Here is a 23,394-nt window from a genome sequence, read left to right as displayed (position 1 = left end):
TGACATACGTTTCACTTGTTGCCAATTTAGAGCTATTATGAATAAGGCAGTATGATCATTTTTGTACAAAATTTTGTGGATATATGTTTCCATTTCTCTTTGCTAAATACGATAGAGTGAATTTTCTGGGTCATAGGGCAGATGTATGTTTACCTCTGTAAAAAACCTCCAATGTGATTATTCTATTTTACAATCCCACTAGTGATATCCTGCTTATGTGCTTGTAAGTTCCAGTTGCTGGATATCCTAACCAACATTTAGTGCTGTCAGCCTTTGGGACAGTAAACAATTAAGTGGCTGTGAGGTTATCTCATTGTTTTCATTTGCATTCCTTTGGTGCCTAATGATGTCCAGCACTTTAACGTGCTTATTGGGCATCCATGTTGCTTCCTTGGAGAGGGGTGTGCTCAAGTCCTTTTTAAATTTTTACTGGGCACTTCGTCTTTTCATTGTTGATTTAGATGAGTTTTTTAAAAATATATTCTGGATATAAGTCCTTGATCAAATATAAGTGCTCCAGATACAATTCCCAGTCTGTAATTTGCCCATTCATTTTCTTAATGATGTCTTGTGGAGAGTAGAAAATTTTAATTTTGATAAAGCCCCATATATCAATTTTTCTTTTCTTTTGCGGTTAATAATTCTTGTGTCCTAAGAAAGTTTTGCCTACCTCAAAGTTCCAAGTTTTCTTCTAGAAGTTTTACATTTATGTCTACATTGCATTCTCAAATTAGTTTTTGTATATGGAATAAAGAAGTAGTCCAGATTCACTTTTTTTCCCCATGTGTCTGTCCAATTGACCTAGCACCATTTATTTAAAATGGTGTATTTAATTAACAAATGACTTGTATTTAATTAACTTGTATTTAATTAACAAATGACTAGGTGCTTTGATTGAAAATCAACTGGACATATATGTGTTGGTCTGTTTCTGGATTCTCTATTCCATTCCATTGATCTATATATCTATTCTTATGCCAATAAAAAAAGTCTTGATCACTACAGCTTTATAATAATTCCTTAAATCAGGTAGTGCTTTCAACTTTGTTCTTCTCTTACAAGAGAAGATTATTTGGTCAATTCTAGAACTTTTGCACTTCCGTTTAAATTTTATAATCATCTTGTCAATTTCCTCAAGAAAGCTTGAGATTTTGATAGCTATTACGTTGAATCTATAGATCATTTGGGGGAAAACTGATATCTTTACACTATTGAGTTTTTTAATACGTGAACATAGTTGTTCCTTTTAAAACATCAACTTTTGATATTATTGATTTTCTCGATTGTTGTTATATCTTATTGATTTCAGCTTTTTTGTTATTTTTTTCTTACTTCTATTTACTTTGGTTTCAATTTGCTCTTACCTCTTCTCGCTTCTTAATGTTGAAACTTAGATCATTGATTTTACTCCTGTTTTCTTTCCTAATATAAGTATTTAAAGCTATACGTTTCCCTCTAAGCACTGTTTTAGCTGAATTCCATGAATTTTTATATGTTGTGCTTTCATTATCATCAGCTCAAAATATAAAACATCGGACTCAGTCTTTTTCTTCAGGTATCCCTATTGAGTTCTGGAGGACAACAAATGGCTGTGATTTAGTGTGGAAAAGGGTATGAGAACAGAAATTGGGGATTTATTCTGCTTAGTGAAGTTGAGGAAAGCTTCCGAAGGTAGTCCTGTCATGTACCTACATTTTACAATCCGAATGCCTCAATTCCTTTTCAGTTTTGAAGATACAAATGTGAGAATGTGAGAGAAAACTGACAAGCAGGAAATAAAATACACAGAAAAATAAAGGAAACCAGAGAGACAGAAAAGACAGTGGAATGCCATGTGAACAAAACTTCATTTTTATTTCTACTAAATGTATAGTTTCCTTGTAGGAGAATGACGGCAGTGGTATTTTCCCTGTTTAACAATTGCTGTCTACAGAACCCCTTCTCTGGGTCTCAGGCTGAGTTCTGGCTGTCTTGACCCTGTAATATACCTGAGCCTTCTTCACATGCTTTAAATCTGTGGTCCAACCCAACTCCAAGGGCACTCAGGTTAAATAGCCCCCAATCCATGACAATGTTTAAAATAAGAGGTTCTGAGAGGAAATCTTAGGTTATACCTTTATAATTTAAATGTGTATGTCATTTAAATAAATACATGTCACCATTTTTAAAAGTTTAGACTACTTCTAAAAATAAGCAGAAAAGAACCAGTTACACATATGTTTTTCACCACCTAAATAAGGCTATAGGAATTCTTGTGGGTATTTCTGGGGAGTCTTTTTTGAATCTCTGCAAATGTTTTACATAATTATGATGTTAGAGAAAATATGTTTTATCCTGTACTTTTTTAACACTGTTGTAAAACTTCAAAAATCATTTTAGTGGCTACTTAATATTTATCAAATAGATGTAAAATTAAACATTTCCTTCTTGATTGTCATTTGGGTCGATTCCAATTTTTCACAAAACAAATAACATTATAGTGAACATCTTCGTGCCTCATGGTTTTTCAGTTACTATATTTATTTCTTCAGGTCAGATTCTCAAAAGTGGAAATACGGTGTCAGAAAAGGATATAAACATTTAAAGTTCTCAACAGAACACTCCTGAGTACTGCCAAAAGCAGGGCTTTGAATAAATTACATTCTATCTTTGGGATCAAAAGAATACTCAGGCTTCAGTGTTGTTTCTTGTTTTTGTTTTTTCATTAAATCCTTGTGGATTTATCTTTAGAAGGAAAAGCCTTTTAATAAATTGGTATTTTTCTACCTTTCTCAAATCCTTTATAGTGATTTTTTAGAATTTCTTTCTCTTTCTCTTATGTAGGTACATATGAATTTTGACTTTATTTTGCTTTATTATTCTGGGGACTGGAGTGGAGAAGAAGTCTCTTTCTTTTCAACTCACTTTTTCCTTGGCCTACATTAGGCAAAATTCATGAATTTTGGCAGTTTGAGGAAACTGAATAAGATCATGGTTAGACACCTACCTTTGTTTAATAATAAAATTGATGCACCTAACAGCCCCTTCCTCAAATGTGTATTTATGCAATGATTTGATGTTTGAAATATATGGGTGTTTTATTCATTCATTCTTTCGTTAGTCAACTCATTTACTAGTGGTGAGCTCAGTTAATATGTAAGAGTGGGCTTGATACTTTCCTGATAAAATTGAGTTAGACTTGGTGTAAGGTCAAAGTGAAGATGAAGGCTGGTTTGGGACAGGATGTTATTTCAAACATAAAAGATTTGTGTTACTTTGCCCAGAGTTTTCCTTCCTAACTTTGGGGCCTTGCATCAATGTTTGGACAATCAGGAGGTTAATTTAATCGCAGTGTCTACTGTTAGAGAGCCCTCGATGGATCAGGGGTGGGGATAAGTTTCTTCCGTGCATTAATTAGCTCAACTGTGCTTCTACACAGCTCGTTTATTAATTAGGAAACTAGAGCTTAAGGAGGGCAAGGGACTTGCTGAAAATCAAGCTTGGGTCAATATCGGACCCAGGGTTTGAACTCAGTATTTTTCTCACTCCAGCACCTGTGTCATTACCTGGGACACTGTGCAAAAATGGAAGAGACACATGATCAAAATGAAGCCTCAGCTCCTGCTGCCACTTACCTAGTGTTTTCATCACAGGAAACCTGAGCAGTTCCTTCCCCTCTCCTCACCTTTATACACCTGGGTGCGTGCTGCTTGGAAAGCCTTCCTTTTCTTTGTTGGCCAGGATGATTCTTGATTATCTCTCCAACCTCAGCAGAAGCGTTCACTCTTCCCGACCCCCTGCTGGAGCTTCTAGTTTCTCAGGGTAGGGCCAGGGGCTCCCTTAACACCCTATGCATCCCAGAGTACAGATTCATCAGATGTCACCCCCATCCTCAGTGCCCTGCTCTGTCACATCCTGACTAGACTCTGAGCCTCCATAGGGTTGGGCCTGTCTCTTATTCATTTGTTTGTCCCCAGGGCCAAGAGCAGAGGTAGGCACAGGGCAATGAACATGGACATCCAAAACCTTGTATCCTTTCAAAAATCAAACAAAATTAATGTTCAGTGAGTAAGAAATGAGAGTATTCAGAAATGCATCCATGTGCATCTTTCTTCAAGAATGAGCAGGATTGCTGGGATCTAGTTGCAGAGGGGGCAAGAAGGGATGAGGAAGGGTGGGGAGGGCAGGGGGCTTAGTCAGTGTCCTGGAGCAGGTTTCTGTGTAGTTGACTACATTGGCCCCTTCATAATGCCCTACAGCTTAATTTTGTTTGATGATGATTGGTTTGGGATAATACAGTGCTAAGGTCAAGGAAGGCCCCCACTGTGCCTCCCTTATTAAATTACTTTGCTTTGGGTTTTGAGCATTGCCAAGCAAATCTTGTTATGAATTCTTCAATTACTTTCTTTTGTGATTTTTATAATTCGGTAGGGTAAGCTTTGGAATCAAACCAACATCTGTGCCATCATGCTAACTTTGATTCCTTTCTTTTTTTTTTTAACATCTTTATTGGAGTGTAATTGCTTTACAATGGTGTGTTAGTTTCTGCTTTATAACAAAGTGAATCAGTTGTACATATACATATGTCCCCATATCTCTTCCCTCTTGCGTCTCCCTCCCTCCCACCCTCCCTATCCCACCCCTCTAGGTGGTCACAAAGCACGAAGCTGATCTCCCTGTGCTATGCGGCTGCTTCCCACTAGCTATCTAGTCCATGCCACTCTCTCATTTTATCCCAGCTTACCCTTCCCCCTCCCCATATCCTCAAGTCCATTCTCTAGTAGGTCTGTGTCTTTATTCCCGTCTTACCCCTAGGTTCTTCGTGACCTTTTTTTTTTTTCCCTTAAATTCCATATATATGTGTTAGCGTACGGTATTTGTTTTTCTCTTTCTGACTCCTCATTTGAAGCGTGGGAGGACGTTCACTTCCCTTAAATCTGATTTTATTCTTCAGATTTCCTCTGCCCCATAATTTGCTTTTTACCCAAGTCTGATACACTTCACCTTAGTGCTGTCTATAATTGTGGGTTGATTCCATTCTATTTGTTCCACTGAGTATTATGGCTTTAGGTTTTATGACTTAAGTTTTTGTATTTTGAACTGAATTGTTTTGTTCTTTGATTACATTAAAATCAAGAAGCAGTAGCTGGTGAGAACAATTTTGACTTTTTGTGTCAGTCAGATTGTTGGCAGTTTTTGTTTAGCTTATTTTTATTTCCATTTTGTTGGTATAATGTTTGTCCAGGAACAACAAGAAGGGAGAAAGAGGGAAAGGAAAATAACATTTATTAAGAAATTATTATGCATGCTATTGTGTTCATACACTTTATCTTTACCATTGAGGGCATTTTGTAATATTTCCATTTTGAAAATAAGGAATGTAAAACTCAGAGTGGTTAAACAATTTGCCTGAAGATTATCGCACTCTTTCTACCATCCATGTGTCTATTATTATTACTATCACCATCATCACTGTCATCATCAATAAGAAAATATTTGTGACTGACAAGGGATTAAGATCCAAAATACACAAGCAGCTCATACAACTCAATGTTTAAAAAACAAACAACCCAGTCAAAAAATGGCCAGATCTAAATAGACATTTTTCCAAAGAAGACATGCAGATGGCCAAGAGGCACATGAAAAGCTGGTCAATATCACTAATCATTAGAGAAATGCTAATCAAAACAACGAGATATCACCTCACAGCTGTCAAAATGGCCATCATCAAAAAGTCTGCAAGTGAGAAATATTGAAGAGGATGAAGAGAAAAAGGAACCCTTGAACACTGTTGGTGGGAATGTAAATTGGTGCAGTCACTATGGAAAACAGTATGCATGTTTCTTAAAAACTAAAATTGGCACTACCATATGATCCAGAAATTTCACCCCTGAGTATATACCCAGAAAAAGCAAAAACTCTAAGTTGAAAAGATGCATGCACCCCAGTGTTCATAGCAGCAGTATTTACACTGGTCAAGACATGGAATCAACCTGAGTGCCCATCAACAGATGACTGTTTAAGACGATGTGAGATATATATACATACATACATATATATATATATATATATATATATATATATAATGGAATGTTACTCAGCTATAAAAAAGAATGAAATATTGCCACTTGTAGCAACATGGAGGGACCTAGAGAATATTACACTTAGTGAAATAAGTCAGAGAGAGACAAGTACTGTATGATATCACTTATATGTGGTATGTAAAAAACAATACAAATGAATGTATATACAAAACAGAAACAGAGTCACAGACAGAAACAAACATATGGTTGCTAAAGGGGAGAGGGAGTCAGAGAGGGGCAAATTAAGAGTATGGGATTAACAGATACAAACTACTAGACATAAAATACATAAGCAGCAAGGATTTACTGTATAGCACAGGGAATTATACCCAATAACTTGTAGTAACCTATAATGGAATATAATCTTCAATAACCAAACAAAAAACCAAGTCACTATGCTGTACACCCCAAACTAACATGATATTGCAAATCAACTATACCTCAATTTTAAAAACAACAACAAAACCTATTTGGGTATAAGTAGTTGTTTCCACTGGAATGGGAACCTCTAATAAATAGTCCCTTTACTCTCCAACATAGAGGTATTAAGATTGGCTTTGAACCCTACATTTAAAATTTTTACCGTGTGTGTGTGTAAAACACACACACACCAACAGGTGGACAGAGAAGCAGAGAGAGAGAGAAATGAGAGGTGGATTAACTCAAATCAGAAAGAGTAATTAGAACAGTAAGAGCTCAGAAAAGCATGCCTCCTAGGGGTCAGATAAAGGAAGCAGGAATGGTGAGGAGCCTGGTAAAGAAACTGCCCAGCAGTGAAATTTGGTATTTCTAATATTTTAAGAATCTTCACGTTGAGAGGTTTTGGATGTATCCGTGCAGCTCGGATCTCAGACCTCAGTTGGTTATGTCAGGAAGTGATGAGCAGCCATCACTCCACTTTCTAGTGAGTATTCAGCATCCCTGGACCACGAGGTGGGCTTCTATCAGGGCCGTGACCCTGCAGGCCCCCTAGTGGCGCATCTTGCAGATTCTTTGAGTTTACAGAGCTGTACATCCTGACAGGTAGAGCTCAGAACTTGTTCTGTGAGGGATGGGAGTCCATCTGGATCAGGACATGACCTCTTTTGTGGCTCCTCAAAGAGTGAGAGGCTATTGTGAGAGCTCTTTCTCTCTCTCTCAAGGCTGACATTTTAGCAAAGGCCATAAAGGGATCCTTAGCTACAAATGGGATTAGAAAATGAGGCTCTTCAACATAAGCCCCACAGGGATGGTCTCTGAACACATTAAGGGATAGTCTTTAATATGAATCGTGATCACATGCAACTTTACTGCTTCTTTCTCTTTCCTGCATAGTCCAGGTTGCCAGTTTCCAACAACCCTTTATGGCTAAAGAAACACTGAGAGGATGTGGCTGCAGACGGCAAAGCTACACTGGCCTCAGGGTGTAGTTTCGTGAGTCTCACTTGAACTTTGTCTTAATGGAGTCAAGGGCTCCGTTAAGGCCACATAGGGTAGTGACTAAAGTGTGGGATTTGAGTTAATAAGAATTGGGTTTGAGAAACAGACTCACAGACTTAGAGAATGAACTTATGGTTACCAGGGAGGTGGGAGCAGGGGCAGGGGCAGGGGGAAGGGATAGTTAGGGAGTTTGGGATTGACATGCTATATTTAAAATGGATAACCAAGAAGGACCTACTATATAGCACAGAGAACTCTGCTCAATATTATGTAACAACCTAAATGGGAAAAGAATTTGAAAAAAAAATAGATACATGTACATGTAAAACTGAATCACTTTGCTGTACACCTGAAACTAACACAACATTGTTAATCAACTATACTCCAATATAAGATAAAAAGTTAAAAAAAGAATTGGGTTTGAGTCATACCCATCTTGTGCGAGAGGTGAGATCTTGGGCAAGGCTGATTCACTTTGTTGTACAACAGAAACTAACACAGCATTGTGAAGCAATTATACTCCGATAAAGATGTATTAAAAAAACAAAACAAAACCTTACTCCTAAACAAAGTTATCTCATCTGAAAAATAGGAATAATAATACTGGGTCTTCTCAGATTTATTGTAAAGAGAAGAGGTGATGTGAATGGATGAGTGCAATGCCTTGTAGAGTGTATTTTAACACAGTAGTTCTCCAGGGGTGGTCTTTGGACCAGTAGCATCAACATCACCCAGGAACATGTTAGAAATGAAACTTGTGGGCCCTACTTTAGACCTAATGAATCAGAAGCTGGAGGAGGGAAGTTGGGGAGAGGTTAATCATCTGTATTTGAACGTGCCCTCCAGGGGTTTCTCATTCCCTCTCAAGTTTGAGAACATATGCTTGAATGAATAGTGCTTATTGGTACGATTGTTGTTTTAATAGTATCAGTATTTGATTTATTCCTGAATCTTAGGAAGTGACTCTTAGCCAGAGACCAAAGGTAACCATTGATACTATCCATGAAATCAGGCTCTGGAGGAGAGCACAGGATGGAAAAGAGTGGAAGGCAGACTTGGAGGGGCAAACAGGACATAGCCAGCCCAGCTTGCTTTGATTCAAGTCCTCAGGCTTCTCAGATTCTAGTATTCAGCCCTTCAGTTCTGCATTCGTCACTTTATACATATTTATTCAGCACCAGCTGTACACCAGACATCATGGTAGGGCGGTGAAAAGGACACGCCCGGCCAAGGGGCTCACATCCTTCCGTGTGTGCGCGGGCGTGTGTGTGTGTGTTCACGCGCTTGTGCACGCGTGCTGGGAGTATCTGCGAAGCCCTATGCCTGTGCTTCTTCATGGAATGTTTGACCACATGGATGCCTGTCCTCTGTGATTCCTGGGTTCATGTATTCTTAGGTTGTTTCCCTTTCCTACATGGGTATTTCTCGTTCTGTATTCTTGTCTCTTCCTAATCTATCTTGTATATAAGCAAACCAAATTAGCCTCTTTTTAGATCATTCTTAATCTTTCCCGTGGAATAACTCAGATTAGATTGTTGTTTATCATGGTCTTTGGACAATTTAAAGTTTTGACAAATCATTGAAAATCAATGTGTCCCTTTGCCCTGCTGAGAAGGTTGTTTGTGGCCCCTAGCTTTGCTGACGGTATACAGTTTCAGACTTTTGAGGAAGGAGCCATTGATTCTTCCAAATTGGAACTTTTCTTTTTTCCATTGTACCAAACCAGCTTCTTCTCCCTTGGAGATGTGAGAAAGCTTCTCCCACTGAGACAATACGTGGTTCACTAAATAAGATTCTTTCTCCCCAGAGTGCCAGCGGCTCTAAAAGGGAAAGCAGCTATGAAGCCTCCGTAAGGTCAGGTGCTGGAGGCAGACATCATTAGCAAAGCTTGTCCAGAATCTGGGAGTGTGACAACAGCCAGCTGCTCAGGGAGCTCTGTGTGGCTCTTCGGGGCTACTGATGTTGAACTTTTGATGTGGGAGAAGGAAAGGCCATTTGCAGTCAAGGAGACCTGGGGAGACATTCAAGCTCTGATGGAATAGCTGCTTCTGGTGTCTTGGGCAAAGTCCTTTTTGCGTCTCCATTTCCTTGGAAAATGGACACAGTTTGTACTGTGGAAGTTCAGCCTGAACTTTGTAATAGGAGAATGGATAGGAAAGCACCAAGGAGAGGGACATTCAGGAAGAAGATGTAAAGTGTGACTTTCCTTTAATGGTTGTTTTCAATAGCCCTGGTCCCAACCCTGTGCTATTCCCTCCTCCATTTGCTGCCCCGACTCAAGATCCTAGAGCCGTAATACTCTTTTCCTTCCTAAACCTACTCTGAAGAGGAGATCAGAAATTCATGGACAGAGAGGTCTCTATCATTGAATGCCAACTTCAGCACACATCAGGGGCACCTGGAGAGATTATTAAGACAGATTGTTGGGCTCCACTCCCAGGGTCTTCTTTTCACTGGGTCTGGAATAGAGCCTGAGAATTTATATTTCTCCAGTGATGCTGAGGCTGCTGGTCTAGGGAACATTCTTTGAGAACAACTGGTCTATGTTATAAACCTGGAGGATGTTAAAGCTGGAGAAGATCTTAAGAACTGTCTGGGCTCATCTTCCATTTCTACTAATCAGTAGTGAGTCAGTAACTGGGCCAAGACTGTGACCCCGTCTAACACACTTTCTAAATTACCAGGCTGGATGACTGAGGACAATTTCAAGTGTTATTTACCCCAAGGCAACTGCATTTCAATTAGGATCTGAACTTAAAGCTATAAGGATGATGCCGGTGATGATTATCGTGATCATAAGGATAGTATCTTATTGTTTGAGTTCCTTCAATGCATCGGACACTTTCTGTGTTGTCTCTTCCTGTGATAAGCCTAAGCGGTGGGCGGGGCTCGCTACTCCTGTCTTCTAGAAGAGGTTACTCAGGCTCAGAGGGTTCAGGTGGCTGGCTAAGGATACTAGGGGAAGACCTGGTCTCCCCGTCTCCAGGCCCTTGCTCTCACCCACATACCATGCCATACTTTCTATGAAATGAAGTTGAACATTCTGTAAAGGAAATTAAGGAAACAAAGAGAAGGTAATGGCATTGGTGGCCTGAAAACTAATTGCCGCTCTATACCACTTGCTCTGCTTCTCACTGTTGACTCTGTTCCTCTGGGACACAGGAGTACCAGGATAGGGCAGGTAATCATTTGCAGAAATAGTTTTGCAGACCTACTGCCTGGCCGTCAGGAACTGTTCTCTGCTGCTGTAGCCTTGGGGTGTCTCTGTCATCTCTGTCCTCTTGCCCAGGTAGTGGGCGACCTCCCTGGGACCAACGACCATGACAAAACTTCAGGGCTCAGGCCTGTGCTCGTGACCATACATACACACACACACACGACATCCCCCTACCAGATGTTTTTGTACCCTGTGGACGCTTCAGGAAAGCAGCTGTTGCACTAACCGTGGGACAGCCCAGCTGCCGTCCCCCCTCCCACTGAGCCCCCCTGGCTTTGCTTGTTTGTGCTGGTCCAGGGGCTGATCCAGGTGAAGGGTCATTCTCTTTCGCTCCTCGCTTGGCAGGTTTCCTTACAGCCTCCTGAGGAGGCCATGTGAACACTTCCGAGGGTCCTGTTGATTGTCTGCCTTACATTTTCACATCATTTTGGAGGTCTCTTTCTACTGTTCTGAGAGAGCGAAGAGATACAGGCTCCTTCTTTCCAGCTGAAGGTCTCCTTTTCCTGAACCTCGTGTGGTCTCCAGGTGCTTCGTACCTGGGTTCACCTCTCTTCTGCTTCCCTGGGGGATGTGGTGGCACACTCACACTCACACGTGCACACACACACTTCCACACATGCATACATTCATGCACACACATCCTCATGGGCACACGCGTACACACACTCACACACACACGCCCCCCACACACAGCATGTTGCTGACTTGGTCAAGGCGGAGGAATGGTTGGCAAGAGGGGAGTGGGTGGGAGGAAAGCTGTTTCAATGACAGCTGAGGTACTGATCTTCTGAATTGAGCTGGGGAATGCCGGACAGAGAAGAAGGAACTTGTGTTGGGTCCTCACTGTGTGCCAGGCACAGTGCATTGTGTCCTGTAATTTCATCCTCAAGCCCCAAGTCTATAGGTTCACCAGAGAGCTGGAATGTGGCAGCGTGTCTGTCTTCATTCAGAATCCTGCTCTTTTCACTACACTGTGCTCTGTGAAGGAGGCTGAATCACTGAAACTACCTCTTGGGCAGCTGCAGTCACAGAAGATGTGCTTGCTGAGTTGCAGAAAACATGGGGACACAGGAGACTGAAAGAAACCAGCAGGAGTCACCCATGATGGCATCACCCAAAGATAGTATTTGGTACTTGGTTTTGATTCTTCATAAAGTTCTTGCATAATAATTTTAAAAAGATATCACTATGTAAATACTCTCTTGTAACAGGTTCTTTTTCACTAAACAATATAATACTGGTTGTCATTTATTTAGTGCTCACCACATGCCAGGCCAACCCCTAAGCATGTTACATTTACTGAGGGATTTAACCGTCATCAGAACTCTCTGAAGTATGGACCATTTTACATCCAGGGGAACTGAGGTTCAGAGATGTTAAGCATCTTGTCGGCACTTACACAGCCAGCAAGCGGTGGAGTTGGGATTCGTATCTGTACGGTTGGAGTCCAGAACCCAGGCTGGCTCTTCTTCATCACGGACAGTTGTTTCCCTTAGCAGGGAATGCTCTTTTAAAACACTATAGTAGCGGTAACATAATATTCCATCATCGAATACATCATTTACCTAGCTGATTCTCAATTGTCGAGCATTTAGATGGTTTCCAGTTCTTGCTAGTTTAAACAATATTGCCCTGAGAATCTTTGTACAAACATCTTCTCTGAAAGGGAATAATTCCTTAGAATGAATTCCTAAGGGTAGAATTGCTACATATGCACATTTTAAAAGCATTTGATTCTCCCCACCAAATTACCATTCCAGAAATATCATGCCAGCACACACTCCTGCCAGCAGACTGTAGAATTGTCCTTTTCTCCATAGATAGTCTGGGTCTTACTGTTGCATCTTTTGATTTGGCGTAGCGCATAATAATGTATCACTGTAGCCAGGATTCGGGACGCCTGTGGTGATGTGGGGCGATTTTGTGAACATGAGCGTAGGAGCTAAGATTTGGGATGCTGAGCTCTGCTTTGTTGGGGCGAAGGGTGGATGCAAGGAGAGACAATGAGCGTGTCACTGGATGAGGCTGCGTGAGGTTTCCAAGGTGTCCCTGATACCCTAACATCCCCGTCCACAGACAGCGCAGGCCCCTGTGTCTTCCCTCTCCCCGCATTTCAGCTGTTCCACGAGCCACCTCTGTAAAGCCGGAGGAGGACAGTCACTGGAGCCAAAGAAACCTGTGCTCTCCCCTCTGCCATGCTTGGACTCATGAAGGGAGGGCTGGGGAAACTGCTATGGTGCCCTTACCCTCTGAGCACTTCCCAGGGGAATGCTGCTGGTGATAGAACCCATGGGAACGGCAATGACTGTCTTTCTTCAGGTTGACCTGGCTCCACTACTCACCATCTGGGTTTATTTGGGACAAGACACTTTATTCTTCTGAGTCTCAGTTTCTTCATCTGTAAAATGGGATTAATGTTCAGCCCCTCAGAGTTATACCATGGATAGAAAAGGAATCATGTATCTGACAACCCAGCATCCAGCAGGTACTTCACACCTACCCTGTACCTGGCATTGCAGACACCTGATTTCCTTTAGCACTTCTTTTCTGATAGTATTTGTGTTTGATGTTTGTAGTACCTGCATTCTTGTTTGGGTGGTTGCTTGTCCCTTTCCAAAAGCAGTTAGGATGGAGTAGAACAGCATTATGAAGTTCTTGCCTCCAAGGCTGTTGTCTTGGAAAGTTTGTGCTCCAAGTGAGTTCTGGGAAGGGCCATATCAGTGGTGCAGTGAAGGGCAATGCAATCTCATTTTATTACCAGTGTGGAGCAATGGCGATGAGCTATCCAATATCCCAGCTCACTTGTGACTCTGTTTATGGTGCCCAGCCTTCCTCTAGCAAAGTAGGCTAATCATGTTCCCCCAAATGTTAGGGAGGCTGCTCTGAGCACTGGGGTCAGACAGCCCCGTGGTCTCAATCCCATTTCATTTGTAGCAGTGCACCAGCATGTGGGGTGGACTTGGGAGGAAGTGGACTTCAGGGATGGGCTTGGATTCTGTTTGCTAAGATGCTTCCTGGGAGACAAACTAGGAGTGGTCTGTCTACCTGCTGCTGTCCTGGCATCCTGAGATGCCAACTGGACATTTTCTATGACATTTTATGTGATGTCAAAGCTGTTCTTTCCTCCTTTCCCCAAAGTCCTCTTCTTTTATGTGTGAACCAAATGCCTTTTCTTTTCTTTTTTTTTTTAAGGAAAAGGAGAGAGTGAAATGAAGCCACGTGTTTAGATGCAGGCCAGAGATGTAAGGGAGACTTTCCCAGGTGTTTGAGTAGTGTCAGGGAGCCAGTGCCCTGGGAAACCGGAGAGCTCTGACAGACCTTTGTGCACTGTTGATGGGCAAAAGCGCCTTTAGGAGCCAAGAGCACACAAGGCAATGGAGATTGAATCTTGTACAGAGATCGGATCTGGTACCTATGTAGTGTGTGATAGCATAGATTGTGTAACAAGATGAAAGAAAATATTTTAATCAACTTGTCCTAAGAATCATCACTAATCCCACTCCATTATGTAATATTCCTGTTCATCTTTTGGCGTATTGCATTTCACCTATATACAGAACAGTAATAATAGTGTATCCATCCCATTGTTTTCCACTAATTTACATATATAATATGTATATATTTCTATGTGTATATATATATATAATATGTATATATACATTTCTATGTTTCTGCATAGTCTTTATAATTACTATTAGTTGCATTAAACCATATCGTATTAGTGAACCATAATTTATTAAATTATTTCCCTAAATTAAATATTTAAACTGTCCCATGCTTACTTTATAGTCAACATTAGATTTTAAATGCCTGTCATGTCATTAAGATACATAGATACATTTGGTTTACTTTTTAGGTTAAATTCTTAATTTGCTAGGGCAAAGGATAGGAGCAGTTTTAGACGTTCATGTTATGGATGCTGCGTTACTTTCCGAAATGTTGTGTCATTCTGTGATGCCTATGGCCACGAAGGATCACACCCACTTTGTCACAACCTCACTAACACTGGATATGACCAATTAAAAACAAACTGTGGAAGTAGGAAATTATATTCCTAGACTATGTTAACTGTCAAACCTCCACTGTCTTAGATGAGCTAAAAATGCCTTCATAGCTCCTGGAAGTATCTTGGGCTGGTGTCCCAGGACTCCAGAGCCAGCTCAGAAGGGCTCCCTGGGTCACTGTGCCCACCTTCTGCATAGAGCCTTCTGCATAGAGCCAAAGGCTTGGGGAAGGCTTGGCTGAATCTACCAGCCTTGTCTCCAGCCTAACTTTCCAACAGCTGCATTCCAAGGCATTGATGCATAATAAGTCAATGATTAGAAGTTAGGAATACATTTAATATTATAAATGGGCCAGCCAGATCAAGGTAATTTAACTCATTAAAGAGGTGAAGTCCAGTATTTGTTCTTGTTTTGTTTTAACGCAGAACACAAATCTATGGTACCGCTTTCGTCTTTTAGACTTTATGAAATAAACATCAATAATCTATTTGTAAACAGCTCACTGCCTATTGCTTCTGATCTCACATAACATCCTCCTTAACTCCCCTCAGCCCCCTGGGAAGTAGGGAAAGGACAGGACTGGGAGACATAAGAAAGGATGAGTTGGTATGAACACTGGCAAAGTAGCCACTCTAGAGCTCTGTTGTGCCATTTAGCCAAAGCATTCCCAGTTTCCTGCAGGAAGGTGTCTGGGTTCACCCTTCTTTCTCTGTGAGGAGCAGCTAGTGGCACACAGTTGAGAAGAGGCTAGATTCCTGCCAATAGTCTGTCTTCCCAAGAGACTGGAAAACAATCCTCAGCAACAAGAAGTAGTTAATATAAATAGGAAATGACAGATGTCCCAAAGTGTGCGAGATCTCTGGCGTAGAGTTGAGGGGGTGGAGGGTAGAGGGAGAGGCGTAGAAGTGCCTTCTCAATGGAAGTAGAGACGAAGCAAGAGGCTGAGCTACAGAGGAAGGAGCTGAACCAAGAGCAGAATGGGAGGGATGCTCAGATTCAAGAAAGGCAGAGGATGAGCCTATGACAGGAGGGGAGAGAAAGACAGGAAATTCTTGGATCTCTTGGAGGCAGATTTTTGATGTATCTGGCATTCCCCACATATGGAGAAGCCAGAACTTTTGGGTAAGCAGCACAGAATAAGAAGGTGGACACATAATTATTAGGGGCTGCATGGAAAATTGGTTCTGATCCCATAAGGAAGAGTTATAACTGTGGGGAAGTTATGGGGCGTCCATTCTGCCTGGATCAAGAAGAGGGTCTATATAGAGGGGGTATAGCCATCGTGGATGGCATGTTTGGGCTTCTGATACTGGCATCCGAAGTGTTCCTGAGAATATGGTCCTACCTAAGAAGCTTTCTGTCTCATACAGGGGCTGCGACATACCAGGAAGATTGGGGAGACATCTGTAAGGTCCAGGAAGTTGTACTGGAAACTGATGAACTTGGGAAGCCCAGGGAAGGTTTTGGTGGTGCATTTTACTCAGCATGAGGCTAAGAGAAGAGGACCCAGGAAGCCGTGGGATGCTGAGGAAGTGAGGAAGGGTTGTTGGGGATGGGAAGTATTTTATAGGGCTAGAGCCCCATTGCAGTTGCAGTTTCTGAGTTAGCCCACATGTAAGAGGTGGCACATCAGCCAGCCTCTCCAGGTCTTCCCTGTTCTGGCATCCTCAGGTAGGTTAGGGACCAGACACATGCTTCTTGAAGCAGACATAAGAACTATGGTAGTAAATGTAGTCCCTGTTTACAAATAGGGAGACTGAGTGTCTGGGGTCATTCAGCAGCTCAAGAAGGAGAACTTCTATTTTCTCCTCTTTTCCTGACTGCCTTCCCGGTTAGCAGGGATTTGCACCTGAGACATCGCCAGCATGCCTTCCATATGTTTTCTGCCTTCCCGGCTTAGGCAGCGGGACTATAAATGCAGCTTCCTTCATGGATCTGTGCTCACCTGTCACTTAGCCCAAGCTGGAGCCACAGACGCCTGTGGCTTGACGGATCCAAGTGCCCCGTTAAGTGGCCATGCCAGGCTTTTGTCAGAGCCGGTTTCCACTCGAGGCGGGCCAGCTTATTTCTTTCTCCTTCTTGGAACATCACTTGAAACGTAGGAACAAACTTGATCTTAATTCTTTCTTCAACATGACATGCCCTTTTGAAATTGTGCAAATAACAATGTCTGATTGTCATGTTGAATTACAAGCACGGGTATGAAATGCTCCGGAGTCGGACAGAAGCCAAATATTAGGTCATAAGTCAACATTTTGCTGAGAAACTCGGTTACTAAGAGGTGGAAAAGTTATATCTTTTCATGAGAAAACGTGTTTGCCAGCAGGAGAAAATTTCAAAACTGTTATCCTCCCATGTGGAGGGAGAGAGATGAGTGTAATTTTGCAACCTGGGTCAAAGCCCTTTAGGGACTCCTGAAATTGACTTGGCCAAGGAAAGAGGCTCCGAGGTAATATTTGGATTGTTCCCCGAGGTGAATATCAATGGGTGGTATGGTCTATGTCATTTCTTACAAGATCGTCGGGTAAAATTGTGTGAATGGCTAGGAGCGGTCTATTCCTGGCAGGGGGAAGCCATGCTCTACCCACAAAGCCTTCGGATGGAAAACTCCTGACGAGAAAATAAGCCAGCTTGGCCCCTGGGCACCTAGGGTCCCAAAAGAAGCAATATCGTGATAAGCGTCATCTAAGCAGCTGTGGCCTCCGGAGATTCTCAGTGGACACAAAGACAACTGAATAAAGGCAGGAGAAGGGAATAACGCTCCTGCTGACAGTGCCACAAAGCTTGGCTTGTTGTTACCTGTGATGTTTCAGCCCTGCCACTGCCCCAGACTGGGGTCCTCCAGCATCTAGTGTGAGCTGTGGTAGGAGAGAAGAAAGCATGAGGTGTCTGTATGTTCACTGGAGAATTAAAACCAGGCTCTCGGCTGCATTAAGAACATCACGCTCTACTTTAAGCTGGCCGAGTGACAATGTCTAGTTTGCATCTCCTTCCAAAAATAAAAGCAGCTCACATTACTTGTGAGTGCCTAAACTCCAGGCCAAGTCAGGATTATGGCTCAGGATAGAACTGAACGTCTGCTATGGATGGGTGGGATGGAGTGGGACTTCAGCTGTGGCCACAGGCAAATTCGGATGGAACAATTTGCCACCATTGCATGGATATAGAAACACTGACACCAGAAGCCTCCTCCATGTAGATGCATGTGCGTGTGTTTGTGCATATGTGTGCATATATATCTGTGTGCATATAAATGTGTGTACGCTTATGTATGTGTGTGTTTGTGCGTGCGCACTCCTGTGTGGGCAGTGAAAGGGAAGTGGCAGAATCCTGGCTTGGCACCGTAACAGTCAGGACCCTGTCCTTAATGGCTTCTTCCCCAGGCATAGCAAGTTCATGACTTAGATATTAAGTTGCAGCCACTCAGGGGCACTGATCCTAGGGCCGTCTCCCATGTTCGCCTCAAGCAAGGCTCAGTCAAGTTCTAAGTAGAAATATTAAATGGATACTATTATGCATCCCCCTAAATCTCCGGTCAGAAAATCTCCATTCCCTGAGGTCAGACTTTCTGCACTCTCCAAGGTGAGCTCACTGCTCTGAGAAACAGGTCCATGCCACTGTGACCAGGAGGCTAGCTCAGAGGCCACGTACAGCTCATCTTGCCCGCCTCTCTGTGAGATGCGCAGCACTCGGGCCTGCTAGATGCATCATCACGTCCTTCTATGTCTAACCACAGTGAGTGGCATCAACCAGGGGTGGAACCTGCAGACCAGAGAATAGGAGAGTGTGCTGTGCTGGCTCGTTGGGCAGGAGGACCATTTAGAAGGGTCCCTCAAATCCCACCACTGAGAGGCCTCACTGCTCGAAAATAATACGGGAGGCCAGGTCTGCCTGACTTCATGGTGATTTTGGTGTTTCAGGCAAAGAAGGGGAACTACGCCTTTCTGTGGGATGTGGCCGTGGTGGAGTACGCAGCCCTGACAGATGACGACTGCTCCGTGACTGTCACTGGCAACAGCGTTAGCAGCAAGGGCTATGGGATCGCCCTGCAGCACGGCAGCCCCTACAGGGACCTCTTCTCTCAGAGGTAGGCTCGGTCAGTGAGAACACGCTGGCAGCCCCCATGCTCCAGTTGGGGTTTAACCAGACTTCGGGAGATGAGAGCCAACACAAACTTGTTTATTCATCACATTTTCCTCAGTGCCGACTATGTACCAGCACATGCTGCTCTCCACCCCTGTCCGCAACTAGTCCTGTGCCAGGTCCTGGGATAAAAAAGAGGAAGTATGTGTAACCTTCCCATGAAGCTGCATAGTCTCAGTGGGAGCTGTGATGTGAGTAGGCGATGTCAGCACAGGGCAGTCAGTGAGACAGAGAGGATATTCTGGGGGTGGAGGAGGACAAAGAAGTGCATCTGACCAGACCCAGAAGACCAGGGAGGACTTCCCAGAGGAGGTGACACCTGAGGCCTAAAGGTAGAGTAGGAGTTAGCCAGACGGGCCTAGTAATTTAAAATTAAATGAGAGATTAACTGGATCTGGGAAGGGCCCAATAATAACTTCTTAAGATAAATGCAGGGTGGAAAGAGTCAGTGTGGAGATGTGAAAAACTGGGGCCAGAGAAGCAGATTGACTCCACATTCACCTGCACAGGGGCTGAGGGAGCAGATGCTGTCTGCTGGGGCAGGACAGGGACCTGGCCCTCACTGCCCACCTCCCCATCTTTTCCGGATCAGCTCCTGGTAATTGATACTAACAATGGGGTGTGTTGGGGGAGAGTGGGGGGGAAACACTGTGTAGACAGGAGTGTTCTGGCCTAAGCAAAGGTACGTGGACCCTGTCCACCAGAAATGAATATGTGTGTCTAGTTTGCATTGGCCTCTTTAGCTTCCCAGGTGATTTTCTGGTGCACGTCCATCCTTTGAACTTGATCTTCTCTGGACTCCTGGGCATGACTGAGTTTCCAAGTGCTCAGTCTGGACACCTGGTCGGCCTCCTTGACGAAGATAATCTCTCATCATCCCACCCCCATTTCTCGCTTCCCCACGGGAACTTACCTTAGCCCTTGACCAGGTTACCTGGCCTCACAGAGAGGGTGGAGGTGAACAGCATGGGTGAGCTCAGTGGCCTTTTCCCAGCAGCCAGCCTGCTAACAGGGGCTCGTGTCCCCAGTGATGTCTAAGCCCACCACTCACACATGTCTGTGGGGTGACATCCTGGTGGGTGAAGGAGCAGAACTAGAGCTCTGCCTTGGTCCACCAGAATCCACACTGTGGCAGAAGCGGCCAGGTGAAAAGGCCGGCATGGCGCTGGGGCTTAGGGGCAGCGCCCTGTTACCTGATGAACACGTGTTTTCCAGCACTGAGGAGCAGCCACTTGGAGGGGTGAGAATTGTTAAAGCTCATTCGTTTCACATCCTGAAGCTCAGAGAGGGTAATGTGCGCTGAGGGCAGCTCAGCCAGCTACTGGCAGAGTTGAGAGGAGAAGGCAGGTCCCCTGAGCCCCAGTGCTGTGCCCGTGTTGCTATCGGATCTCTGAGCCCTACCACCTCCCTCCTCCCGCCTCCCGGATGTTGATAGGGCTCTTCTGATCACGAGCACCTGAGCCTAAACCCCATCAGGGAGAGGCCTAGGAGGAGGGCCTGCAGCCCATTCATTCAGTAGCTTGTTTGCAAAACTGGGAAAAGGGGTAGAACTAATTAAGTTCAATGAGGCTGTGGGGTTTTCTGTAGAATTTAATCAAGTATACATTCCATGCCTCCCTTTGCTCCCTGGAGCAGAGATGGATGACACAAGAGAAGGAGGAGTAGTGATTTATCAATTGCTGGGATTAAAGGCATGAAGAAGGGATGGCTTCTCTCCAGGGTATATAAGACAGTGGTGTTCTTGAGGTTTACCCTACTTGGTTTTTCTGAGACAGGATGCTCAGGGCATTCCCTAGGCCATCAGCCTGTGAGCACCTCTCTCACAGGTTGGTAACAGATGGTAAGGGAGCTTGTGGGACCAACGTAGCAGCATCAGCACCACCAAGACAGCTAATGTGTCCCAACACGGCGCTCACAGAAGCACAGGGTCCCCAGTGTGGAAAGCTTAGAGTCCCCGTGCACTCCAACTGCTCAGAGATCCCCTGAAAGTCTGCTGAAGTGAACACTGACACACTGGAGACAGGAGAGAGCCTGGTTCTTGGCTGGATCTTTCAACAAACATGAATGAAAGTGGCTAGTCCAGTTTCTGTGTTATTCTGGCAGGAAGTGATTAATTACCCTTTGCTTTCATCAGAAGGCCACATGCTCTATGACTGTAGGTAAATGTCCCCGGTAGGCTGTGCTGGCCTCCTGAAGTATTGTCATTGGTGTCTATGTTTTAGCCTTTCCTGGGCTGGAAGCGTCCCCACCTCCCCTGTCTGGACACATGGGTACCTACGTGGGGGGAACACTCAAGGCTTCAGGTTTCCAACCCTCTGCCGCCAGCGGTTCTTTAAGAGGCTCCATGCAGAACTGTGGGCTGCCCCTAACTGGGTCATGCCTGAGAGGAGGAAGGGGGCAGGTCCAGGAAGCAATGCCCCATGCCATTGACAGAAAAAGAATCCTATGTAAATAGCAGATCCCAGTCTTATCTGGAACTGCTGTAGCCTTCCTTCCCTGAGTCCCAGGAACTCAAGTTATTTCCTTGAATACAGATATGTTCCCTTGCTTTGGCAGAGGACTGGGTCTTTAGGCTACAGCTTACGTGTGTGTGTGGGACTGCGGTTGAGTGCCATAGCCCTTTTATGGACCATGGCGTGCAGAGTAGGCATTCAGCAAATGTTTAGCAACTTAATAGCCATTTATAGAGCACCTACTATGTAGCAGCCTCCACGACTATTGACTAAAGGAAAGCACCTGCAATTATATCTGTCTGGAAAATAGAACAACTGGCTTCAGGAAGTGGCTATTATCATTCTGGCTTACTCATAGGCGGGAGTAGAGATGATTATGGTGTGCATTAGTTTAGCCTCGTTCCGGGAGTCATTTTGTGCCCGTGACTTGTTTTATCTTCCCTCTGTTGCTTACATATTTAAATTTTCTTTTGGATTGGCTTGTTTGTTTTTATTTTATTCTGTGTTTTCCTGTAAATTGCCTTACAGTCTTCCTGGAATAATATTGGGCATAAAAATGCATACAATTACAAGGAGCAGGAAGAAGGGAAGCGTCAGCAAAATGAAGCCTCCTGCAGTTAATGAGCGCAAGAGTGGGAATCCGGCCCTCTGGCCCCGCTCTTGATGGAGTCTCACCATCCCCTAGGCTGGAGGTGACTCTCAGAGAGGAGGCTGACTGCACTTAGCAGCTTGGTGTTCTGGAGAGAGCATGGCCTCCCGGGTCAGCGTGACCCAGCCCTGAAGAGCAGCTATGTCACTTGCTAATTGCAACTAGTGGCAAGCCATCTAGATTCTGAGCCTCAGGTCTTCGATCTGTAAACATAAGAACTACTTCGCAGGCTCTTGTGAGGATTAAAACAATGTAAAATGATCAGTCCTTACTGTGTCCTCAATAAAAGGCAGCTTGTGTCAACATTGGATGGATAGGGCTGCTGGTCAGTATGGTGCCAGAGGGTGGTACCATACTGACCTGCTTTATGGAGCTCTTCTTGCTTGCTAGCTCTTGAGCTGAGTGGTCCCATGTGTTCCCGCTTTTCATCTGGTTGTGATAATTCTGTGAGGTAGGGGCTTTTGTTACCGACCTGGGTCCTTGGACTCTTGAATCAATAGAAGTTGATAAGAGGCCAGACAGGGAACTCAGGCAAGGCTTTACTGGGACTCGTGCTATAGCAGGAGGGAGCAAAAACAAGACAAAGGTCCCTTGCTCACTCCCCAAGGGTGGGGAAGGGGGCAAGCTTGTATCTTAAATGGGGTAAGGGTGGGGGCGGATGGGTGGGTCTGGCTGGAGGGCTGGCCTAGGTGGTCTGCCCACCCCTGTGGTGGTGCTGTGTGCAGGGATCGTGTGCAGTACCCTGCTTTTGCTCCCTGAAACTTAGAAGCAGCAGTTGGTTTGTGGCCCTTTTGTATCTTACTCTTCATAACGGCCCCGACTGCACATGCATGCAGTTATTTTCAGTCCGTTACAGTTTCTTTGTGTTCTGTTACTCCAGCAGACATTTGTCCAGGTACAAGTACAAGCACTCCGGTAAAGGGTCCCAGGTCCCAGCCTTTCTCACTTTTGTTATGATCTCCGACTTTAGTGATACAAAAGCTAAAGTTGAGAGGTTTCCTGACATGGCTAGTGTGATGGCAGAGTCTGGGTTTGACTGGTGTCCATCAGAGCAGAATCTGTGGCAATAAATTTAAAACTCTGCTGCTTCTCCATGGTGAGCCAGTAGCCCAACCACGAGTCCTCTTGAAGGCCCTGACGTCCTGCATACCTAGCCCTGGGCTTCCCGTAACTGCCAGGAGGCCCAGCCTACTCGGAACTGCCAGTAGACACGTACGTCCCGGCCACTCAGCATGAGCCAGTGGACGTACAGACATGCAGCTTCCCTAATACGTCCAGAGCCACTTGGAGGTAGTGGGACCCTGCAGCTGCCCAGTTAATCATGGCATGTGCCACAGAAGAGACCTATGGCATACCAAGTGCGACCCCAAATGCCTGTGTAAATCATGCCTTTATCTCAATGACCAAGCTGAATTCTAAGTCTTTTGTGCTGACTTGTGCCCTAGCC

The 23,394-nt window shown here is 44.1% G+C and overlaps 1 protein-coding gene across 2 annotated transcripts in view; it reads left to right on the top strand.

Annotated features, from left to right (window-relative positions):
* The window catches only part of GRID1 (glutamate ionotropic receptor delta type subunit 1), a 671,539-nt gene that overhangs the window by 625,493 nt on the left and 22,652 nt on the right, over window positions 1-23,394 (top strand). For both annotated transcript variants that reach the window (XM_032609306.1, XM_032609307.1), the window contains exon 14: window positions 18,623-18,789. In XM_032609306.1, the coding sequence (XP_032465197.1) occupies window positions 18,623-18,789 (167 nt within the window). The remainder of the gene's footprint in view (window positions 1-18,622; window positions 18,790-23,394) is intronic.

This window comes from Phocoena sinus, chromosome 16, assembly GCF_008692025.1.
Source record: "Phocoena sinus isolate mPhoSin1 chromosome 16, mPhoSin1.pri, whole genome shotgun sequence".
In the NCBI taxonomy this organism is placed as follows: Eukaryota; Metazoa; Chordata; class Mammalia; order Artiodactyla; family Phocoenidae; genus Phocoena; species Phocoena sinus.
The sequence above is the reverse complement of the archived record's forward strand: the minus strand, read 5'-3'. Positions and strand labels throughout refer to the sequence as shown.